At 38.3% G+C, this 25,350-nt stretch overlaps 2 protein-coding genes across 2 annotated transcripts in view; both read right to left on the reverse strand.

Moving 5' to 3' along the window:
* Nucleotides 1-954: 954 nt before the first annotated feature.
* On the reverse strand, nucleotides 955-17,337 carry LOC111224075 (cullin-3). The gene is made up of 16 exons (XM_022748459.1): nucleotides 17,079-17,337; nucleotides 14,147-14,344; nucleotides 11,339-11,452; nucleotides 10,405-10,565; nucleotides 9,777-9,891; nucleotides 8,733-8,961; nucleotides 8,151-8,296; nucleotides 7,268-7,444; nucleotides 6,631-6,801; nucleotides 6,060-6,167; nucleotides 5,337-5,461; nucleotides 4,863-4,959; nucleotides 4,287-4,421; nucleotides 3,896-4,082; nucleotides 3,405-3,550; nucleotides 955-2,940 (listed from the first exon to the last, which is right to left on the reverse strand). The coding sequence occupies exons 1-16, from the start codon at nucleotides 17,139-17,141 to the stop codon at nucleotides 2,809-2,811; spliced, it is 2,304 nt and encodes a 767-aa protein (XP_022604180.1). The 5' UTR covers nucleotides 17,142-17,337; the 3' UTR covers nucleotides 955-2,808.
* A 1,571-nt stretch (nucleotides 17,338-18,908) lies between these two features.
* Nucleotides 18,909-25,350, reverse strand: part of pde2a (phosphodiesterase 2A) — a 100,316-nt gene continuing 93,874 nt past the window's right edge. Inside the window, exons 28-31 of the mRNA XM_022748417.1 lie at nucleotides 24,617-24,729; nucleotides 23,288-23,326; nucleotides 23,048-23,154; nucleotides 18,909-22,518 (exon numbers count right to left, since the gene is read on the reverse strand). Of these exons, the coding sequence (XP_022604138.1) occupies nucleotides 22,284-22,518; nucleotides 23,048-23,154; nucleotides 23,288-23,326; nucleotides 24,617-24,729 (494 nt within the window). The 3' untranslated portion in view covers nucleotides 18,909-22,283. The remainder of the gene's footprint in view (nucleotides 22,519-23,047; nucleotides 23,155-23,287; nucleotides 23,327-24,616; nucleotides 24,730-25,350) is intronic.

Raw genomic sequence — 25,350 nt, forward strand, 5'->3', positions numbered from 1 at the left:
CGCCGTGCTGGGACACTGACGTCACCAGGCAACCATACACCGTTATGTTAAAATAAAGGTTCTGTATGATTATGAAGAAATACGGAAAAAAAATAATAAACGGGGTGTCCTTACTCAAATTTAGACTACATACATGTTGCATCAAGTTTAAGAAGTTACAGGGACTAAATTCTGAGCGAAAGGGACCCGCTGAAGCGGTGCTACTTTACATCTAAAGCCGCCTATAACATGGAGCAGATGGCATGCGTCTAACAATATGAGAAGACAAAGGAGACAGTCCAGACGGGCTGGGCAGATTTAAAAGTGCAGGGTACGTGTGGAGGGGAGGCTCTAAACCCTGAAAATTAATGACACTGTTTGTTAAGACCTTGTTAAGCGCATTAAAACTCCTCAACAGCTCGCTTTTTGGAGCTGCTCATCGCGTTTTGACAGGACTAAAATCAAAGTAAGTTTATAAATGTGTTTTGGCATGAAGGCTTCTTCAGAGCATATACAACACATAAAACCAACAAGTTAAGAATCTAATATAATCCTATTAATCCAAAAAAAGAGGAAAATAATGATAAAAAATATATATACAGTATATATAAAAATTAATTGTAATACAAAAACAAAGCAGAGAAAAAAAATATCAAAAAGCATTGTAATGGATTTATATGAGAGCACTGATGTCCATAAAGTCAACACAACAGCCCTGCAATATACCCTACCTTCATATATGGAGACTAAAAGTGTTGATACTGGACAACTGAGCAATCATGAATACACATCATGAAATAAAGTCCCATAAATTTAACCATGAAACTGAAATATTCCAATAAATGTTTAAAGCTCAATTTATTATTGCATGCTATTTCATCCTGCTTCTTCTGACAGCAACATTGTTGTCATTTTTATTTAATTCCAGTTGTTCTTATTTCAAAAAATAAAGAAAATAAAGAGTTAAAAAAAAGAAAAAGAATGGGTTATTTTACAACATTTTCCTCAGTTACCATTTTATTTAATAGTGCCACTTTATGAGTCTTTCTCTGTCAATCAAGACAAATTGAATAGAAGTTGTTGCTGTGGTCTGAATGAGCAGATAGACTATTATGCCTTTGAAATAGAAATAACTAGGATGAAAAAAAAGACCTAAAATAAACTCTAGTATTGTGAAAAAAGCAGGACAAGATGTTTCTCAATAAACACGTCTTGGAATATTTCACAATCTCATGGTTATATGACATTTTTTCTGCATTTGTTGACATGATCTTATTATTTCTGTTTAACACAATTAAGCTCCATAATAAAGTTTATAATGTTAAATTTTTGTTGAGATGGTTTTAGAAAGGCTGTAGTTTATAGTGCATGAAAATTTTGTTCCATTCATTTTATACCAGAGGGTAAATATTATAAACACCTCTCAGTATAACACAATACGATTCAACAGCAGCACAATCACAGCCTCAAAAATGACCATGCAGTTTCAGTAAAAATGAATATTTTAACTGTGTGCATTCTCTTATGAGGATTAAGATGTAAAGAAAAATGTTAAACTTAGATCACAAAATGCAGTAGACAAAGTACTTCAGAGGCTTGCAAAGTTTCTCTTGTGAACAGGGGATTTTGACTGTGGCTTACCATTTAAATTGAGCTTTAATTATGGTTAGAGAGGCAAGCATTTCTGACATTTGCCAAGGCTTTCTCGTGACAGATGTTAAAAAAAGAAAACCCATCCCTTCATTTTTTTTAATTCTACATTTAATATGATGAAAACAAGGCCCTGTACAATCCACCTTCTCAGTGAGTACAATAATTATTTTACAATTTGTACACATTAGAACATGGTGCTAGACTGGTTCCACCTGTTCAAAATGCAGTCGAGAATGGAAAAAAAAATCCTCTTTGAAACCTGCACCACAAGGAACCTTCCATTCAAAGAGAGGAGATACGTTTTTGGCCAATCATACAGCAGGCCTGAAGTGAAAAATGTGTCATGAGAGACCAAACAGCATTTATGGAGCTTTTGTGTGTGCCTTATTCCCCTGATTGATCCATTAGATAAAAGCATGCTGTGAAGCTACAGCTCTTGATCTCTCTAACCACTAGTACAGACCTGGCCAAAGTATTGAAAATGGCATTAAATATTTCAAGTGAGGTGCACTTAATTCATATCAGACATTAAAACAACCTCAAAAAACAGACATATTTGCAACATAAATTAAGCACTCTTCATGTTTTCTCAAGTACTCAAAATGTATTTTACTGCTGTTGTAAACCAGGTCTGTGCCAGTTATCACTTTGTCCTCTTCTTTAAATTTAAAATCCTCTGGGAGGAAAAGGCCAAGAGTGCCTGTCAACCTGTACAGCCATCATTGTGCCACAAAACACAAACATAACACACTGACATCAACATTTTAAACAGGGGAGTGAATTCAAATGTTTTCTTGGTCTTCACGTAGCCACGCGTTTGCTCTAACATGTTGACGCTTGTTCTCGACAGCATGTAGGTAACTGGCAAACAGGCTCACCCAATTCTCTCCAAAGGCCACAAGAAACATGATTTTATACAAAACTAGATCCCCTCCTTTCATTTCTGTCAGTTGAAGAAATCTAATATTGATAGAAAACTTCCCCATCTTTTGCACGTTTTTTCTTTTTTTTTCTTTTTTTACACAATTTATGGAAGAAAAGTTAAGCTTCCCAGTGTTTCCCAGAATCAATGATGAAAGCACTTCCAAGTTCATTCAAACGCATAGCAGTCCACAAAAAAAACAAGGCTCTCAGTTTCTCTCAACTCGATGTTAGCTTTCATTGAATTCACTTGTTTTATGCTACATAAGTGTACACTTTGCGGTCCTCCGGTGTTCGTGCCAAATATTCCCTCTCAATGAGTCCTTCAATGCGCTTCTTGATGACTACAGGACTAGGGAGGAATCGAGCTCGCAACTGCTGTGTGACCTGTGGAGACACAAAACAGTGTTCAGTATATAAAAATCTATTTTTATACAAACATAGTCACTCATTTTAATCACCATTATCATCACCTTGGTTTATATCTTTTGCTTTCATTGTTTGTTCATTTACAGCATTAGACTGTCCAATACCGTGGACACATTGTGGCCAAAGGAAGGAAATTGTGCTGGGAATTTATATTGCTTTAATTAGGGAAAGTTTGTTATGCAAGACTTCTTTTCATTCAATCTTCAGGCTTGCCCCTTGTTCCTTGTTCCTTTGCTTACAACCAGAAGGGCTAACTTCTTGTACATCATATGATTTACCACTAGGGGGCTCACTGAGGAGAAGATAATGTGCTCTGAAAAATGTGGAACCAAGTGTAATACACCATGCCATATTACAGCTTCTGGTTTTATAATGAAGTTTAGTTTTCCTTTAAATCACAGCAACCATTTCAGCCAACTGACCTCTGCTACTAGGACATTGTGCTGCATCTTCTTTCTAGACTTCATGATGCGAACGATGGCAGCTTCGATCTCATGCTTCCTGTCGTCGTCCACTTTCTGTCGTGTCTCCTTCCTCTCTGGGTCTGACTCTCCCTGTTTAGCAGCCACTGGAAGGTGCACAAGAGAGGAAAGAAATGCAAAAGACAAGGAGGAATTACACCAAAAGAACATACTTTCTGTTTGTCAAGTAAGTGCTCTGAATAATTCCCGATGAGGCAATTGGTAAGAGTTTCAAACATTTTGTTAAATTTACTTCAGTACATGGTACTATGACATTACAGTAATGAAAAACCTAATGTCACCGCATTGCAGTTAGTCTTCGAGCTAAGTAAAAGTCTTTGCTATGCATATCAGACAAACATACAGTATATAGTAACAATGCATAGTAACAAAATAATCTTAAGTTATTTTGTTTCTAGTCTGAAAACCTCATATGAACTTAATTCTTCTACCTGTCTGGATCTTGACACGGTGTAGTTTGGAGGTAAACTGGTCATTGACTGTAAACACATGGCCATTCTCAATCTCCTTGGACTTGGGCTCCTTAGTGAGGACTCTCTGAGTGGGTTTCCCACAGGCCAGCGACTGCAGCGCTCGCACCAGCTCCCTCTCTGGGATGTCTGTCTCCTGCTGGATCTCCTACAGGGTGGAGAGATCAAGTTCAGGTCTATGAGAATACAATAAGCAAGATGTAACAGACAGAGAAACTTGTATAAGAAATGTTTTCCGGGTGAAGTCATCCACTATCAATCAACAGGCTGTTGTTTGTGTTTTTGGCACAGAATATTGTTCAGTGATACAAGGGGAATATTGTGTAGCATATTGAGGCATTAAATACTGTACCTCAAAGGTGGACTTCTCTCTGTTGTTGAAAAGCATGAGGATGGTCATCTGGAAGGTGGAGACCTGCAGGATGTGCTTCCTGGTGTTGGAGCCTGTCACCTGGGCTCCTCCCACTCCAACCTCTGACCCGTCCTCCTGTGGGGATGAAAGACCACAATCTAAACACATGGTTCAGAATCCCTTGCCACAAAAAAAATGTTTCGTGTTACTGAAAATCCTCCCAACACTATATTTCCTTGTTGTTCAAATAATGTAAATGTTCTTAACAAGAGAAAGTTATCACTACGTGAGAAATATACATGACACATGAAACACATGGAAGTCTACTAGTGCTGATTCATTCTCAGTTTTGCATTCTCAGTAAAATCCTGAGTGCTTTACAATTATTTGTCACACTTCATTGTCTTCATTTTTCTTTATACTTGTGCCAGTATCACAACGTGTTTCTAGCATTGCATTTAAAAGTAAAGTATTATTTAAATACTTTAAACAACATTGCCTGGAAGACATTAGTCTCTAAACTTTCACAACTGAAACCATATATATATGATATTCTTCTTTACAGATGGTACATACCTTTTTGATGGGACCATAGAAGGTGGCATTTAGATCTGCAGAGCCCATATGGTGCTGCAGTGTGAGTTGTCTGCCGCTGTGCTTACCAAGATAAAACCTACAAGCAGGATGAAGTCACTCCAGGTTAACCTCTAAGAATAGTCAATATGCCACAATTAATCTCATTTAAGTGTTAGTACTTTCTGCAACAGGCCCTAGTAGAAGAACACCTTGACAATACAACATGGCACCAACTTATGATAATTATATTTCGCAGAATAACCACAAGCTTACATAACTGAAAAGCATTGTTACTCTGGTCAGCTTCCACTTGTAAAAAAACATAATGTGGCTTTGTAAGACTCTTCCTTTTGGATCATACAGAGAAACATTTCAGAAATATCTGGAGTGAAACCAAAGTGCTGCTGTAAAACAATGAACAAAGATAAACAATCAACCTCTGATTCTGTGCATGAAGTGTATTAACCGACCAACCTCCTAAATACTTCAAATGCATGTCGTGGTGAAGGAGGGATATTGCACTTGGGTGTTGCTGATTGTGTTGGCCAGTATCCCGTGGTCAAGACTCTCACAGTGAGATCAACCCCTCCAAGTGACACCTGATATTAGAAAAACACAAGACGCACAATCAGGTTTCAGTCTATGCTGTAATGTAATTACACACTGTAGCTTACTGCTGCTGTAAACTGATTTTATTGGTGCAATTAGGAGTTTAGAAACAAATGGAAAAGGTAGAACTTAGACAGAAAATAACTACAGACTACTGACACAAACTGGGTACACCCAAATCCAAAATCTTGTAATTTCTAATAATTTCAATAAATTAGAAAACAAAAAGAGGTTAAATTACCTTTTAGCTATAGACTGTGCACAATCATGCATAAATGATTACTGGAATTCACACTCCAAATGTGACACTTCCACTATGTGCTAAACATGAGTTGCGTTTCAGCAAATTACAATGACAATCAGACACAATAACAGAAATTCTGGTGACAAAAAGCCATGTGACAGCACAGCACAACCAGAAATTAGCACCATGTATTCCCAGGATATGGATAGTTATGTGTGTAATTGTTTTAATTTAATTGAATAACGTAGCAATACTAATTCGAGCCGCCATTATTCATGAATGACAGATAGCAAGTGGGCTTTTTATTTTGACAGAAACAGTTGTGGTGTGTAGTGTCTCCTCACCCCAGTTGTCTGTAGATGTTGTCTAAACTCATCCATGGTGGTGTTCGAGATGCTCATATCCCGGAACATGCCCTCCAGTTTGGATGTGAACTGACAGCCGCATTCAGTCTAAGCAGTGAAGACCAGAAGAAGGATCACATTTAGCTGATGAAAATGCTATTTACAGTAAATGGACACAGTGGATACAGTCTGCTTACTATGTGTCCTCTATCTAACCTTCCTTTGTCATGTACCTAGACACTGAATAAACTTTAAATCCCTACCATAGGGATTTGCAGTAGGTGCTGATTAACAAGATCATGCAAGGTGTGTGATAGTAACACCTTTTAGTATCAGCAGACGCATGGAAAATCTCAGTGATGTGATAAATGTAAAGAATCTTTTTTGGAATTGTTGAGCAGTTATAAGCACAGGAAAAAAAAGAAAAGAAGAAATACTGCATAAAACCGTTTCAGGTCGATAACCAATTTTTCTCATCTAGAGGCAGAAAGTTTTGAATTCGGTGCAAATCTTGACTGAAATCTCACTATTTTACTCCAAAGAAAATGACTTATATTGCACTCCTTCTCACCTTAAGCTTGGAGATCATGTTTTTCTCAGAGTCATCAGAGACGCTCTTGTTGGTGAGCAGCCTGCGGGCCAGGTGCTGCTTGTAGTACCTCTCAAACACGTCTTTTTCCTGCATGAAGCGGAAAAGCACCATGGCCTTGTCCAGTATAGACTCCACCTCCTGCTCTGTCAGCTGGATTAAATAAACAAAAACGTGACACAGCACACAACCAGGTTACACCCATTGTATAAGAACATACAGCAGGTGAGGACTGTCAAACAGACTCAATAGTCTACTCTGACTAGCATCTTTGATACTATTTACTACTACTTTACCACTACTGTATGTATTTTAGTAAGATGCACATGAAATGTAGATAACTTCAGCTTGTGCTGTAGTATTTACATATGAAGATGATGCAACTAGACCAAATTAGAATGAACAGCAATAAAGGCTGGTTAGATTACCAGTTTATGGCAGTTACCTCCACCTGTATCTAACTGAGACAGAATTTTGCATCCCTCTAAATATAATAATGGCCTTTCTTGTTTATGTAATATGTGGTTTAGCATAAAATCGAAACAGTTCTATGTTGCAGTGTGGCATTAAATCTTGAAATGCCAGTAACATCTGTGGCATGAATGTATAGAAGGCTCACCCCTTTAACACCTTTCTTCAATTTGTCATCGATGAAAAGTGAGAGGTACTCGGGCGAGCGAGAGTTGAGGTTAAGGAAGTACTCAAAGTCACCAGCAATGGTTTGTTTGAAGAGCCTGTCATTATTGAAAGACTCCTGGAGGAAGCGGTCGAAACGGGACTTCAGGTCCAGCAAACCCTGCAGGAAGGAGACAGGGATGAAGGAGGATGATTCGGCAGCAGTTTGCATTAGCAGTAGCTTAACACAGCAATTAAAGCTCCAACAGTAGCTACAGCAGAGGAGAGCCGATCTCATCAGAAAACACGGAGGCTGCTGTCTGTTAGCTGACAGTGAGAGCTGGAACGTAGGAGTGAAAGTGCAAACCACACAAACTATTTTATACAGGAGCTTCAAAACTACTGTAGGATGCACATAACAAGGCTTTCAAATACAGTGCCTTCTCTTTAGTCACCTGAATGACCTCACATATTATTCAGCACAGTGCAACAACAGCGTGTGGTTGAGGGCACAGACCATCATGGTTCGTGGCGACAAATGCAGGGGGTCAGAGCAGTTATCCTGTGCTAGGAGGTAATAGAAGTATATTATGGTCAAAGCTTGGCATGCAATGGTGTGTTAAAGCCTGCTAAGCCAGTGGAAATTACTCCATGATCTCTAACAAGGCTAAATGTTAGGACCAGTCTTTTACTCTCTCATTTGCTGAAAATATATATGTGGTTACAAGGTTATATTGCACTTCAACAGAGCATGTGTAGGACCTAACCTGTCTCCCATCTTGCTGAGGCACATTAATTGAAAATTTCACATGATGTTCCTGCTGGTTCAAAGGAATGAGCAATAATATAACTGCACTGCAGCATCTCCTGATAAATGAGCATCTCACCTGGATGTAGTCTACAGGATTCTTTCCCTCGCCCTCCTCTGACACGAGAGCCTTGCCTTGCTCCCGCAGGTATGAGCTCATACACTCACACATGGTCTTCAGCCCATTGGGGACCCTGCTGAACAGCTTGTACATGCACGCCAAGTCTGTAGATGGAGATGCATGAGTACACATACACATGTCAGAAATCTATTACTACCAACTGAAAATGCCTGATCAGCTGAGATCTGTTTATTTGTGCAGAGTGAATTGAGAGACTTGAGCATTTCTGAGCTGAACAATGTGAAAATATTTTCTGAAGGCAGAAAATTGAATCATTCTTCTATTCCTCATATTTCATTGTTTGACATGAGGAACGCAGGGGAACACTGTGACTGCATGACTGATATAGTAAGACATATCTCTTTTGCAAGTGACAGTTGCAAGGTTTATTAAAGAGTGTTGGGGATTTCTATTTCTCTGTGTCATGGCGTGAAGCAGAACCTCTCACTGCAACTTGTGTGGATTTCATTTTCACTGATAAATGACCAACTACAAATGCAGAACACATAAAGTGTAGGTTGCATACGATGGAGTACTTACCGTCTGTCTTGCCGTTCTTGAGCATGTGGACCAGGCCTGAGTTCTCCATCTCTACAATGGTTTTCATGTGTTTGGAGATGAGTTCCCTTTCCACCACCTTGACAATAGGCTCCTCTGTGGACTTATCCAGGCAGTGCATCACTCGCTCAATCTCCTCATTAATCCTGGCTTCCACCTTCTTTATGTACACGCTGGCACTGTTTTCTGCAAGGAACTTTTGGCTCTCCATCTGAGTAAAACAAGAAACACCTTTCTCAGACACATGTATTTTTTCGTGTAAATTGAGAACCAAATTGTAAACAGAAGCCTTTGCACTCCACCAACTTCTCATGGATGCACTTCTCAATTTTAGTTATTTATCCTGTATGTAAATACAGTATACATACTGTATGCCATTGTTAAACCTTTTTCAAAGATGTTTCATCTATCATGACATCGTATTGTATTTTATTTATATGGATCTCAGAAAGGGAAGATGTATCCCAAGTAACAACAAATAGGGATCCAAATAAAGGATAAACTAGAATTACTGATTCATGGTTGTATGCCTCTGCCAATCAGCCAAGTTGCAGGAAATATGGTAACAATCTCCCCTTCCTGAGTTACAGCATTGAATAATGTCTAATTGTGTTTTTGCAGAACATATGATGTCACAGTGAAGTTGACTTTTGACCTTTTGGATATGAAATGCCATCACTTAATTTTATCCTATTACAGACATTTGTGTTAAATTGTGTTATAATTAGCATTGAATTAATGAGTTATGGCCAAAAACATGTTTTGTGAGGTTACAGTGCCCCTTGACCTTTGACCACCAAATTCTAATCAGTTCATCCTTGAGTCCAAATGAATGTTTGTGCCAAATCTAAATAAATTCCCTCAGGTTGGTCTGAAGACATCACATTTAAGAAGCCAAAACTGTATCATGTTCATGAGAATGGGACAGACAAATGGACAATGCGAAAACATAACGCCTACAGCCCTGGCTGTCGACGGCATGGAGGCAACAACGATCAGACATAGGAATGCTCTTCTTTCACAAACCTGGAAAAATTCTGCAGACATTTCTAAGAACGGTGCCTCAAAGTCTTCTTCATAAACAGATCTCCCTTCAAGGCCGAGGATCATTAACATCTGGCAGGCATTTCTAATGGCCCCCCTGGAGCAAAGGAGAAGCAGACCAAATGCTGAAGGCAAAATCAGTAATGCAAGACAATAAAACACAATGAATAAGATGCAATGCTAAATAAGAAAAGAAACAATAAAAACATTTCTGAATGCTCATGTCACACATACTCATACTTTATGGCTACCATTAAATTTTGGTTATTTGAAAATAAAATACTATCAGGCACACAAGGCTCGTTAAAAAAAAAGGAAAAAAAAAAAAATCAATGTCAGAGGCTTCTTTCTATGAACATTCCAGCAGTTGAAACTGTATGAGACCTACCCGATGGCTCTTTTATTGATTATGCCAAAATCATGCAACCTGTCCACCTCTGGTAACACATAATGACTTATCATTTTCCATAATTATTTGACTAAGAATGATGTGATTTCCCTTTTCTTCCCAGTTTATGTGCAACTGAAATTAAAATGAACTTCTCAACGTGAACTGGTAATTAATTAATTAGGCTGTCATGCAATCAATCCTGTGTTTAAATTTGGCTACCTGTCCACCACTTCCCCCTTCCTCTCGCGTGCGATCATGTCCAGCAGGGTCTGTCGGAGGTGGTCTCTGATGCAGCCATAGCGAACCACCTGATCCCTAAAGATGATAAGACCCAGGTTGTAGACATTCTCTACATTGTTCTGCTGTACATAAACTCGGTCCTGCAGGACAAACAAAAAAAGAGAACATCATCATAAGACAAAAGCATTATTTAAAAGACATTGCATCTTCAACACCTGATATTGAATTTAAATGTGTTTCTGTTAGTTTAAGGAGGTTTCAGCTTAACTAAAATTCAATCTCATTACATGATAAAAAGGCAAAGTGGTTAGTTTAATTTCAGTGTTACCTCCTGACTCAGCTGCTCGCTTACGTATTAAATTTTTTTTCTGCCAAGATAATTTTTTTGCTGGGTAAAATTTCAGGTTCATTTTCAAATACATACAGTATCTGTTTCTGTGGTAATGTGTAAATATAACCATGGATCAACCGTGTATGTCCACACTATGGGCACCAGAGGAGTGCAAGCTGCTCTCTGTAGTTTAGTTAACTTAGTGGATACTTCCGGTTAGACTTTATCCATAGTTTTAAAATCATGTATTGAACTATCAGCAATAACTAGAATCCATTGCCTCTTGACAAAAGTGTTACTTTACTGTGGTAATCACAGTAGCTATGATTAAAAACCAGGACTCAACATGTATGCATTGCTTTTAATGATGTAGCCCAGCCAATGTCAGATAACAGAACAGATAATTTCCCCTAAGACAGCAGGTATGCATATTTTTCTAAAATACTAACCAATATTCAGTTGTATAATTCTGCTGGTACTCCTGATTGATAGGTGCTGTTATTCAGTTTGATGAAGAATACTTTCAGTAAGCTGTGTAAATGCTGTGTTGTGTAAGAGTCTTGGGAAACTTCAGCTACTCACCATATACATCAGGATGTCTCTGATCATGACCATCGCCGTCTGATGGTCATTCCAGGCCTGATTTAGGGTTTGGAGGAAGTTATTATTTAGGGAGTTGAGGACATCTTCTCGTACCTTTGAGCGAGACAGACAAACACACATGCAAACGAGGGGAAATATTACAGTGTGACCTATGATGTTAGTGACAACAAAATGCCTGACCATGAATAAACAACTTGAAAAAGTATTGTTTAAGAGAAAAAATGCTTCTGACTCATGCTGAGACTAACATCTGAGATTTCTTACTCATGCAGTCTTTTATTGTGACCTTACTTGGCTGTTTCTTTAGTACCTTTTATCTACTACTGAGGCACACAACAGCTTCATAATAGTCACACTGCAGTGTGACTCAGCACTGTAAACCAGCGTCTCTGTAGAGTAAGATTCTTAAGGACACACCGACCTTCCTTTTTTTCTCCTTTTGAGCAGAGATGCTAAATTATCATCTGCTTCTTATGTTACATGAGATCATCCCTCACAGACTCACTAACTTCTTTTACAAATGCTTTAGTGCATTTATGAAGCAAACCCATTATCTGAACATACCTTTAAATCAAACATATACTGTGCACACTAATGGCTTACTTCTAAAAGTAATTATGAGGTAACTATTACATCCTACAACTAGTACATCTGTTCTGACTCAGTATAAAGCTGCTGCTCCATCATGTTAAACAATACCTTTATTAAGAGTAGTTTCGTATATTAAGCAATTGTTAAATTAATGTCATATTCATCATAAAATGATGTTAGAGGGATGTGATGCACTACTACAAATAATCATAAACGAAACACAAGTGTGATTTCGTCCATTGGTTTTTGGCTAGTTATACAGAGCCAGACAACATACGTATAACATTTGTTGCCGTAGTTTCCAGTCACTTGGAGAACATTAGAAGAAGTAACCACAAGTTTTAGTAGAAAAACACATTCTTGAACTAACATGCATGGAGGCGAGAAGAATTTTACGCTCTTCTTCAGGTCTTATCTAGATATCAGTAGAGGAACTGTATCTGTTGCCTGTTTTATGCTGGCTTCAAAATTCACCTGCTGTTCTGTCCGCCTGGTCAGTGCTGGGCAGCGAACTGAGCCCAGAGAGTAAACCCGTTCTGTCAGTAATTCTTGATGGCAGAAATCGTTAGGCCAAACACAGAACCAATTGAAAAGTAAAATGACTGCTGCATAGGAATAACCTTACAGTACTGTACAGTATGACTCAACAACAAAATTATCATCTTTGAGTTGTTTTCTAAACTTAAGTCTGGTTGAAGTGTCTGAAATCTGTTTGTAGATATTCAGGCTGTATGCAAACCATTATTACACATTTCTTTGAAAGTGATATTTGGATCATTATTAGATAATAAAAACATATTCTGGTGTCAGAGCTCTCTTCTTTGATCTGTTCCTTGTTGACAGTCCCTCACTGCTAATTTACTAAGCCTGCCAAGTTAAGAATGTACATTTAATTAAGCTGTAAAACCATCTGCTGGTATACAACAGCAGCCTGCTCAAATATTGCTCATTGGGTATCTGCACACTGTATGCTGAACGGAAGCATTCACTTCAGAGATCACATGACTGAACTTAATTTGTTGCTAATTATATGCAACAAAATAACCAGTGACAGTTTAGGAAAAACATTCACTGATGGCTCCTCTACCTTATTAGTAGGAATCTGAAATGAACTAGTGTCATCGTGAGATTGGATCACTGTTCCTTGTGCAATTTTTTTTAAATTTTTTAAACAGACTGTGTAAAAGAATCCAATTCACTAACACTTGGCATGTCCACCATTTCATTTACAACTGTTCTCTGCAGGTAAATTTGAAAAAATTTGAAAAAATTGTCAGTCGAAAATTGTCAGTCAAAAATTGTCAGTCACAGAAATGAGGAATCTGTGTAAAGGATGTCTGAGTGATCCTTAAAAGACTTTTGCAAATCTCCCACCAGAAAAGGATTGAGTAACCTTTGAAATCGTATTCCCCATCTTTCTGACTTCATTTAATGCTCACTCGCCCCCACAAGGCTGCTCATGAATGGAAACAGTGCCTGTTCCTTGTATTACCTTTGTTTTGCAAGGATGACACACGGGCCAAAAAACAATATTAAGGTTAATATGAAACTTATGTCACATTCTGTTAAGAATCAACAGGGCTACGGAGAAGAGGCTTTCAAGCAGTTAGCTTAAATTCAGATCCATATTTCAATAGTTCTGATTACATTTTGAATGGGTTGGAGAGGGACATTAACACTATCCACAGGTCTGTTTTTTCTGTTGTACCACAAACTGTCACCACAAATCAATTAATTCAGTGTTTCTAAATGTGGACCTAGTCCTACATTTAAGCAACACTAATTTAAATATTAAGTAAGTATGTACCAGTAATGAACTACTACACACTTCAGTGACAGAGAGGTCAAATGCACTTTAAAAACACAAAAACAGAACCATAAATCACAAGTTTTAATTAAATCTGTTATTACTTTGAGTGTCTGGCAAATTAACTAAGCGTAAGTGGTGCACCTTTGTGGGTGCTATAATTTCTTCTGACACTGACAAAGCACATTTTCTTGTTAAAGATATAGTGATATTTTCATGTAAATCAGCCTTTTATGTGAAGGCAACTGCATGGAAATTCAAAATACTATGAACTTGAAGGGTTAAGAAATAACTAATGTGATAACTAAAGGGTGTGTAATCCTGACTGGTCCTGCCAAAATATACTTAAAGTTCTGCAACCTGTAACCTGTAATCTCTGTTAGTCTTACTTTGTTGATAAGGTGTTCAGTGACGACCTCCCGCAGGCCTGTGTACAGCTTCTCTCCATGTTTGTGGAGCACCATCGTGTAGGCGTTCCTGTATAGTTCCTCAAAGCTCAGACCACTGTTATTCTTCCTCTGTATCTCCTGGATGGCATTCTTCAGAAGGTCCCAAATATTGTTGACGTACTTCTCATCCATCGTCATCTGCAAAAGCCAGTAATGGATTGAATAAACTGACCATCACCTATCATTGTTTGAAGCAACAATTAGAAACAAGGATATTTTTTGTAAATAAAGCCTCCCGATGCAGAAAGGCTCCCACCGCTATGTATGGAAATGAGGGGCAGGGAATGGAATGCAGAATGAATGTTCTATCCGATTAGTCCCCATTAATAACCACAAGCCTTGTAAAGGTCTATAATATTCCATAATTGTCAATTCACAGTCTTTAACTATCTACTTTATTACTGAGAATGAGCCACTAACAGGGCACTGTGTTCTACCTGAGATGACGGCAACACTTCTCCCACAAACTCCCACATCTTTGCTGTTCACACATCCGTGGGTTTATACAAAAACATAAACGAGTAAGGGAACCTTCTGCTCCAGTCTGAAATTCTGAGGTGATACTTCCTCCCCTGTTGTGTTTAATGCCCTTGAGGATCTCCACCAAACATATGCCTTAATACATAGATGATTAGGGTTGATATTTGAGCCGTGGTTGATGTTTGCCGATTATAGAAAATAATGGAGAAGTTTTACTAAACCTGAAAGAAAGGTCTGGAAGAATCAACCAGGGCAAATAAGATGCCTTACATCAAAAAGGTCCTAATATGACAACTACATTAACAGCTCCAAGGAGTGCTGTTACCATGCCAACTCAATTAAATACAAACACAGGAGAATTAAGTTGTATTAAACACAAACTCACATACCAAAAAAGACTGAACTTAAATGTCACAAATGTGCCCCAAGTACTAAACCTCTATACTGTAACAGACAGGTAACAAATGAGTTATTACATAGCATTGAACAATGAGTTATTTTATCATTCGATCACTGTCGAGGGTTAAGAGACACTTTTCAATTTCTTTAAAGATCGTGAGATAGTCTGATATGTCTGGTATATCTTCGCAGTATCTGTGGTAAGGATGATTAATTTTGGTTAGGATGAATCATGTCTCCCTATTTACTCAATCTCAGTTTACCTTTGACATTTTACTTAAAAGCCAATTAACCCAATAAATTATTGGGATAGGGGTTAGGCAGTCCGGCCCAAAAAGGGTAAAGGTCAGATGTTCAATTTCTTTCATGCCCTGTTGAAGTGTCCTTGAGGAAGACAAGAAACCCCCAGGAAGAGGAATCTTTGTTGGAGCTACGGCCCCAGTAGTTCTTACTAAAAGCATCAGCTTTATGAAGAAGATGTAAAATTAAGAAGATACATGCCAATATCCTTGCACTATGAGTAGGGCCTGTCAGTATGTAGGCCAACCAATAAGTATTAAATGTTTAAGAAACAATAATATATGTCCATAATTGTGAGATTACTCAGTTGGGGTTTTGTATTGCTTTATCTGCCAATCCCACACATTTTCTAAATATGACTAAACTGACCAAAACTGCAAAGTCCTTATTAGCTTCTTATGCACATTAAAACTTATTGCAACTTCAATTTTCTAAGTTTTCAACTACCATTTAAAAGCTGGTAGTTTCAGATTGCATGGTGTGGTTGGAAAATGCATTTGATTCGTCAAGCTTTTAGTACAAATAGGTAATGCAGGAAACTTATCAGTCACACACATTTTTAACTTATCAGCAACAGAAAAAGTGAAGAAAAATGTAGTTTTGCACAGTACTGAGCTGTGGTGCATCATTATAATATATATAACAAATATAACAAATATCAAAAAGCTATAAACTTAAACAGTTATCATCAGCAAGCATGTAGGCTTCCCAATATCCAAAGACATGTTGGCCATGGGAGAAAACGTGCCACCCCAAGTCAAGAGGAACAGTGTGTGCAGTGTGCTTAGCAGACAAGCCCGAACACATGCATGTCAAGATGCTGCTCCGACAGCAGGTCTGTCAGGACTGAGCCACATTCAACAGGCTCACTTAAGTAAAGGTGTTCTCTGTATTAACATGAGCAAACTATGTGGCCACTGCCACTGGCGCACAACTTGAAATTTTTGTTAGTTACCCTAATGTACAGACTCACTCAGCCAGTCACAGACAGACTGAAATTTCATGTTATGCAGAATGAGGTCAGTTCATAAATGAGGTCTTTCAATGACTTGCAGACAAACGGAGTGCCAGCAAGACGAGGAGAGGAATCCTACATCACCGTTTTACTACGGACATAACAATACCAGGACTTCGAATCAACACTGTCTGAGTCATTAATGCAAACCCAGAACTAGGTTAGATGGCTTGTTTTTTTTGTTTGCATCCATTTACAGCTGTGGTAACGTTGCTGCTTGTTCTTGCATGCATTTGGGAAATCTAGCAAGCATTTTAGAACAGAAACGTCAGCCAGATCTAGAGCTCAGACACAACAAAATGTGATGCATTTGATAAAGGGAAAGCCAAAAGCAGTCAAAACAACAAGTGTCAAGAGCCAGGGCTAACGCTAGCGTCGGCTATGTCGACTGACCCAATATGCAAGCTACGGTTTCGGGAGTTGTGACATATTTTAACGTTAAAGACAATGAAAGTGACTCATAAAATTTATCACCGAGGTCAACAGAGCAGCCACCCAACCGACCAACCAAGAGTGAGGGCGACTGGACATTTGACGGCTGCACTTTGTTTACGGATAGACAAATCGTATCTGCTGCTCAGCTGGTTAGCCTGCTAGCATTTAGCCAGCAGCCGAGACCGCGGTGGTCGAGTCACCGCCTGTCGGGCAGACATAGCACCGACTGCGGTGTGCACTTACAGGAAAGGCCCGTATCCTCATTTTGGTGTCCTTCTTGGTGCCGCCTTTGCTGAGATTGGACATGGTTGCCTCGTCCGTGGGGCTCTGTATTCACATGAAAGTGTTATCCAGGGAGGGACGGGGGTGACTACTGGTTTATGGAGCAGCCGACGAGCTTTCACTCGACCTCGGTAGCTCCGCGTCCCGGCACCGCAAGTTTATTGTTGACAGCCAAACGCCAGATCCGATACTTCTTCATGCAGCAATGGCGGACTACCTGCAGTTCTCATTGCGCAGAGCTCACGCACTCCAACTCGCGCGAGAAATCAATAATTGAGAACAATTTCACAACTTTACTTGCAGTTTTACCATAGAAACTGGTGGATGAAGTATTCAGAGCCTTTACCGCGGTAAAAATACTAATACCACACTGTGTATATAATATCATTGTATTATTATTACTTTTAATCTGCCGATTATTTGGTTTTTTGGTAAAGTTTGTTGAAATAATTTAAAATGATGAAAGATATACTTTACAATCATGTACACTAGTTTTATCTAATTTTATTAATTAATTTGGGTACTTAATTTACATAATGTATAGCAAATCATCATATTTTATAAATTCCTCATATGTTTTGTATTGAAAAATCTTAATCTATAATGAATGTCTATTTTGTAGGGCAAGTCTTCCTGAACCTGCTATGTGCCATGTTAGTAGTTATTTTTCAGTGGTGGAAGAAGTATAAGAAGTAGATTCTTTAGTTATTCTAGTAAGTAATCCCACCATGGGCAGATTATGAGAAAATGGGCCCCTGGACATAGACGGGTAAAAAAAACCCCACCCCTCCTATATTGGACCCCAGACAGATAATTTACATAAATAATCTAAATTAAAAACACTCATAATGCAGAATGGCCATTTTTCATCATGTGAAGAAAAGTTATGTAAAACAGTGTCTTCATTTAAAACATTTTTACTGTGAATCACTTGTTTTTATTGAGGATGTAATTATGATTTTGTTCTTGGTATTTTCAATAATATGAGGTGTCCCTGTCCGACTTCTGTTGACTACATTGCTGCATGCAAATAGGCTCTTGCAGAGCTCCACATACTAATACTTGCCCGTAATCTTTTAAAGCTAAAGGGTTATAAAGATAATGTCCTTTTTCTCAAATTCATTAATGAAATTGTACTTTGGTTTCAATCAAATTTGAATTAGGATGTCAGATTTAATGCTCTACCTTTGATGACTTTCCTGGCTTGAATTTCAACACAACACTAAACTTGCTTTGTTTTTGGAAAGGTCTATCTTATTCTAATTGGTATGGGACAATTTGATTAAATCCAGATGTGTATGGGAACAGACATCATTTTAGGCACATTATCGGCTAAAAATCCAATGAAGGGGTCCATGTCAAATTCTTAAATTATGCATATTCCAAAACTAATTTCTGTTTAATTAAATTTTACATCAGTTGGTTGTTTTCTGCTTGTCCTAGTAAAAGCTTCAGATACTGTACAAACAAGTTATGATAATTTTACTTCAACTAGATGCAGAATGTAGAGAGGACATAATGCTGACTGTTGTAGGGAGGAGTCAGTGTATGTGTTAATCTGGCCATGTTTAAACAGTATCAGTATATGGGATGGGCCAACAGGATCAACAGAGATGCCACTGTGATGACTAAATCCATGTCACAGAGCCCCAATGTCACCTGATCCAAACTCACAACTACAGACAACCAAGTACACTTTCCTGGTGAAGTAATAGTACAGTGCATGGTGAAACTGCAGTATCCTGTATGCTGTGTTGTGCACTTTTAGAGACATCAACCATGAAGCCTTTCACCAGATTTATTCCAAGAAAGAAAAAAAAAATCAAAATTTCACCCATTTGTCTTCTTGTCAAAAATGTCCTTATTCATTACATCTGAAGAAGAACAAGACCACCAGCACTCAGAACTCAACAAAACAAATAATCAACAGATGACTTGATTTAGTCCTCAATATAAGCATTATTTATACATTTCAGATTAGTTTGGGTTCTTCTTCGTGGTAGAATATCATATGTATATCCTAAACGCACATATAGTTTTCTTTCATCCCCTCTGTCTAAACGTCTAAGTTCGGGGTTGTTCAAAAATGGCATGAAAAAAAAAGAGAACAGGATGCAACCACTTTAAATACATTACAGAATTGAAATACTTCCCATTGTAATAATGACAGACAATCAAGTAACATTTTCTTTTAAAACTTTGATATTTACAGCAATTATATTTTTGCCACTTTTAACAATTATGTCACAGGTGATCATTACAATGACACTACATCACAGGTTTGAGTCCTGCTGCTCTGTGATGATGGGAAATAGACTGGGTTCATACTTCCTGGATGAGCCGCAATTTCCAACCTGGTCATGATGTAACAGAAAAGTTTTATATGAAGACAGCCCTCATCAACACGCCAACATCAGAGAACAAAAAATATTATATTTTTCCATTTTTCAGTTCGCAGCTTGGCCAGGAAGTAGAAAATGTTTGCTTGGCACATTTAGCCCTGACTTTTAAAAACAAACATGAAGGGACAGATACACACTCTGTATAGAAAACTGACCTAAGTCTGGACTCTCAAAAGAATTGAGAGAAACAAGCAGTCAGTTGACTTTTTTTTTTAAATTTTTCTTTTTAATGGAAACATCATGAACTAACTATTAAACGCCTTTGGGAACCCAGACCTAAAGTAATAATTTAACAAGAGGCATAGGTATTTACATAGGAATCTATGCAACATCACAGAGGCAGACACTTCATATTGCACGTGAAAAAGGCAGGTATGTATGTAAGTGGTTTAAAAATAACAGAAATGGGAAAACCACATGTGAGAGGAAAAGAAAGAGAGAGAGAAAGAGGCTTTTCCACAAACACATCTTTATGCCCTTTAAAAACTTTATGGTAAAAAATATTCACTCCATGTACCAAACCAAGGCAGATCAAACAATTTCAGCCAATCGTGCCAATACATTTCCCAGTGTAGGTATAACATATACATCAAACCACTTTGCTAACCAATTAACCTTCCTCCTTAATGCACCCTCATGAGACCCGTTCAAAGAAAAATTATATATTTAAATCCTATGATTGCAATATTTTTCCTTTCATCTACCTTCACTAGCATTATCAGTGCTGCATAAAGGGGAGCTATTTTAAGAAATTCTAGCAGATCACTTGAAGTTTGTGTCTGTTTCATCTCTGTCAACAGCAGCTCGGTAAAGAAAAAGAGAAATGTTCGTTTCGACCAAACATTTCTCTCTTGATCTTCAACCAACTACCTCCAGTCCTCTCTCTCTCCCTCTCACTCTCTCTCATCGACTCACCCACACGTCCATCCACTCATTCGCTCACCAACTCTCACCCCTCCGCACACTGCCTACATACAGTAGTGTTCATTACAGAAGTTTCTCTTTGTGTAACTTTTCCTGTGGTTATCTTACCCTAGCTCTGCAGCATTTCCTATCTGGAACATTGTACAATATTAAAACTGAATATGGCATATTGTAACACAAAACCCAAGAGCCCCAACATGTCAGGTTTCCTACGAGGCACAATCTGAGAGCTTTAACTCTAAGTTTCCAAACATTTCCTTTGGAGTGCAGCAATTGTGAACTGTTGATGTGTTCAGGAAAGAGTCATTTCTGTGACGGCCACATCTCTAGTCCCTTCTTGAGAACAATTTGTGGGTGCACTGACAACTGAAAAAATGCTGTTGTGTCTGCCATATGTCCATTGGTCGCTGTATTCATAACTTAGAATAGAAAGAAGTGAAATGGCATGACATCTGAGGTCTTCACACAGGTATTTCACAAATATACATCTTCTGAGCATGGTGATCATTCAGTCAACACATTGATACTCAAACTATGTCTATAACAAATATACAACATACATACTAAACAGACGCTTTATTTCAATTTTCATATATTAAAAGCTCTAAGAAAGGCAGCAAAGATGCGCAATAAGGCAGATCCATATGACACACCCAATGACACACTCCATATAACACACTCTACTCTGGCACATTTACACTAACAGATGAGATGGATCTTTTAAAGGGCTTCGGTTGCTCTCTATCTAAAGTGGTTTAATGAGGAGATCCGTAAACTAAAAAAATAAAACAAAGTCTAAAAGGTGCATGGGAGTGCACATGATGCTGAGAAAAATGAGGGTGGGTTTAAAATTAGGTGTCTTTTGTTTTGAGGTGTAAATGCATACCTGATGCAGTGGCATCCAAATAATATGCACAGGGCATGTGTTTTCAATGTTTTATGTGTGGAGTGAGGTGTCATGGCAGGGGATCTGAGACTCTGTGAATGATCAGTGATTGTCAAATTGTCCCTTAAGCAACCCAAAAAAATGAGGAAAAGTGACTCAGTACACATGAGGGTTAAAATGTCAAAGCAAATGAACAAATCTCCCTTGTGCAACTTCATGATCATGAATTAATTAAATATACTTCGAAGAGCTGAATAGAAAAATCTGTTCTGGTGGTATAAAAATGGACTGCATTAATTTCTTAGCCATGGAGAAATCAACACTGACCCAGATAAAAGGAATAATACATGAGGTGTCCATACAGCATGCATTCATAAGCATCAGGTGAGGGACTACAGTATGGCAGCTGCTTTTGTGTGAACAAAGCTGAGCCATTTAAATCAATATAAGCTATTATGAAACATTTTACAGAAAGTATAGCACTTTATCTCACTGTTACATGTTGAAGTAGTCTTTTTCCATAACAATGACTTGTTTTTTCTCTGTCTTGTGTGTCTAAATGTTATGTGCATGTACATACGTGTGTCAGTGTGTGTGTGTTTTTACAATCTTAATCAGGATCAGTACTGTATGAATTAACTTGTGGTAAAAACTTATTTTTCCAGTAGAGCTGCTGAAAAAATATAAAGTCACCACCCTCTGCTTTCCTGAACTGGAGACACAAGCAACAAGTAGCATCTAATCACTGAACCAGCTCAGATGGATCCACTTGTTTCAAATCACTTGTCTGATTCAACTGGTTTGAAACTTTGTCCTGTCCATTCTGCATGGCTTGCTAAGCATCTAAGTGATTGACAGTAGCGAGACCCCTCCCTCTTAGGTCGCTAAAAAGGAATCCTCGGCCTCTTATTGGACCACAGAAAATTTCAGGAAATCATCGGCAGCCCGCTGTCGTCACTGACCCCTCCCTCCCTCTGCATCGTCAAGGCAACCGTTGAGGCAGTGGTCGTCGCTCCCAAATGCACCCTGGGACTGCAGCAGCTCATATTCCTGGTCCAGGAAGTCTAGGCTGTTGTTGCTAGGCAACCCACGGATGGTGAACTTGTGGGACACTTTGGTCCACTGCTCCCGATTTGCCGCCACTCTCTCGTACAGCTCAGTGGCCCCAGGAAACAGTTCAGATAGCAGCCTGGAAGGACAGAAGACAGCAGTGGCACATGAGCTGTTTGTTATTGTAAGACTCTGTGAAGAGAGGCTTCCACATGAGTAATGTATATTAGTCCCAAACTAAAAGGTATAAACGATCATTTAATAACAAATTCTTTTGAGTGCTTATATTCTTGCATGTCCTCTTTTTAACTGTGTTATATGGTATCTTCTTTTTACACGACACCTGCAATCACGGCTTATTTGGCCTCTTGGGGGCAGAGACACTAAAACGCTCCAGGGAGCTGAGGGAAACTTGTCCATAAGAGTGGCTCCTTTCACATTAAAAACAAAATATACTGTACAAAATCTAAATTCAGTTTACATACAGGGGAAGAGATTTCTGATTACTATTTTCTGCTTGGAAGCAATATTCAAAATTATATTTCTCACCCAGTGTTCAATACTTGTAATGTGGGGACCAAGGTCAGTCCTAACGCTGAGACAAAGTGATATATGCCTAAAGCGATCTGGCTAGGAAGGATGTGATGTTTTAGTTTTTTCGTACGCACTTGTAGATGGGCATGGCGATATGTTCCATGAAGCTTATCTGTAGTTCTGGGATGTATGCTTTTTCTCTGTCCATCATCTCACTGGGCCTGTTCCCCATGGCTTTTTCCTGCACACACACGCACACACAGTACAGACAGACATGAATAATGAGCTCACCATTGTGTAAAATGACACACACTTTAGCCACTCGCTAAATCATTTCACATGTCATTTAACAGTCAGAGTTCACTGACACATACCAGATCTCCTTGAGAGAAGAACTCTTTATAAATCAGCTCCTGTGGACACAGAGGCAAACATCTGTTATTGTTCATACGGGTTCATTTTCATAGTGACACTGATTGAGTTCCTCTTTAAATACAGCTTCCATGCATATAATGTTGAATATAAACTGACTCCACTTGATATTTCCTTATTGAGTATAACCTCAACTCTAAACTCTAATGGCATCTTTTTTGAGACAGACTAACACTCAGTTTTACATTTTACATTTAACTTAAACATGGACATAAGCAATTTTGAAATTTAAAATAGGATATTTCAAGGTACTATGTAATGTAACATACAATACAATATTACAATATCTAATGCAAACCTGGTGTATCGCAGTCTGGGCTTGTAGCTTTAGGAGAGAATTTCTCATATTTGCAAACATGACTGTAACTGGATTATCCAAGATAAAGTATCAGCGCCCTTTATTACAATTTTGGTGTGATTGCTGTTTTTCATTAATCCTCATGCATTTTATGACCCATGAGAAAATAGTGTACCAACTGAGACCAGTACAAACCAGACATTGTAGAATAATTTCCTCCCCTGAATTAAACAGAAATGCATTTCAGTTTTTGGGAGCAAGGATTACAGTGCATTTGCTCTAGGTGTCCAGTATTTGGAGATTTAGGGTGTTGGATTTAGGACAAGGGTCAGGGTGTTGGTGTTGAAAAAGGGGGCAGACCAAGATTAAACATAATCCTAAAGTGGAGTGCAGTTTCACATGATAGAATATCATGGAATATAGACTGAAACGCTTTCTACTGTACAGCTTTGCATTTCATTATCTTGATTGTTCTAGAAATGAGTTTGTTTTACTGCATAGTCTACTGCATGTCGTCTAAAAGAGACAGTATGTTAATGTCCAGTTTCTACATCACGTCAAACATTTTTGGAATTTGTGGAACAAGCTGTTTTTAAATGTCAAAGTGTATTAGACCACTTTAATTGCCACTACTACTTCCGAGACTACACTTCTGCAACTTGCACCATACTAATTACTGAGTATTATTATTAATAATTATTCAAATTACTAGAATAATTGTTCATCATGGGACACATCTGCATGATTGAATTTACTACAGTATAAAGGTGTAGTACCTCATATCGAGGCCATTTGCAGGAGTATGACCAAAATATCTGTGGGTGATGATTCATATATCGTTATGTAATTTCTTAAAGTTAAACCTGACATCCCCTAATGTTGTGATAAATGAATATATTTGCCAAATCATCAAGTCAGTGTTTTAAAAACGAAACACATTTTGACACAGACACAGGTATGGACTTGAACTGACAGCAATCTTGCGTGTAGTTTTCCAGCCCTTGGTTTGGTCTGACAGGTCACACGACGTCATCAACAGGCACAGCAGCATGGAGCGGTGGGTTCGGCTTTTTGGATTGTATCCGTCTGAAACGCACAGATGTAAAAAAATGGTAAACCACAGTAAAAATTCAGATTGAAACATTTAACTTATTAATAACAATTTTTTGAAACTCATTGCATTTTAGTGTCCCGTACTCAAAATACCCAGCTACTATGTCTTTTTAGATTACGATGTTCAACAACCTCATTGAGATGTTAGGTAAGGACATTTTGTATATTTGTTAAGAGATGTTTAAATGGAACTTTGACTCTTTATATCTCCACTCTTTTTTTTAGTTCAACTATTTCAGTCCATGATTGACAAGTTACACAGTCTGTGGTGTGAGGAGGTTGCTAACTCATTCTGAGGTTTTTAATGTCCTTGAATTGCTTTAACAACTAAAAATGGATTCCACTGAGGAGCCATCCACTCAGGATGCCTTATAATTGGCTGCATTCAGGCGTAACAAACCACTGGCCAGGAGGTTACAGCCAATTATATTACATAAGAGTGCAGTAAGCAACTGCGTCCTCAAAAGGGTAAATTGTTGAGAATTTTTAAGAATGTCAGTGATGAATGCTGCAAGTTTGAGTCCAGATCTCTGCAAAATAAGATGTGTAATGAAAGTATAGAGTCAGAATGTGCCTTTTGTGTGGTGCCAAGGG

The sequence above is a fragment of the Seriola dumerili genome, unplaced genomic scaffold (assembly GCF_002260705.1).
Source record: "Seriola dumerili isolate Sdu_G_001 unplaced genomic scaffold, Sdu_1.0 BDQW01000122.1, whole genome shotgun sequence".
NCBI lineage: Eukaryota > Metazoa > Chordata > Actinopteri > Carangiformes > Carangidae > Seriola > Seriola dumerili.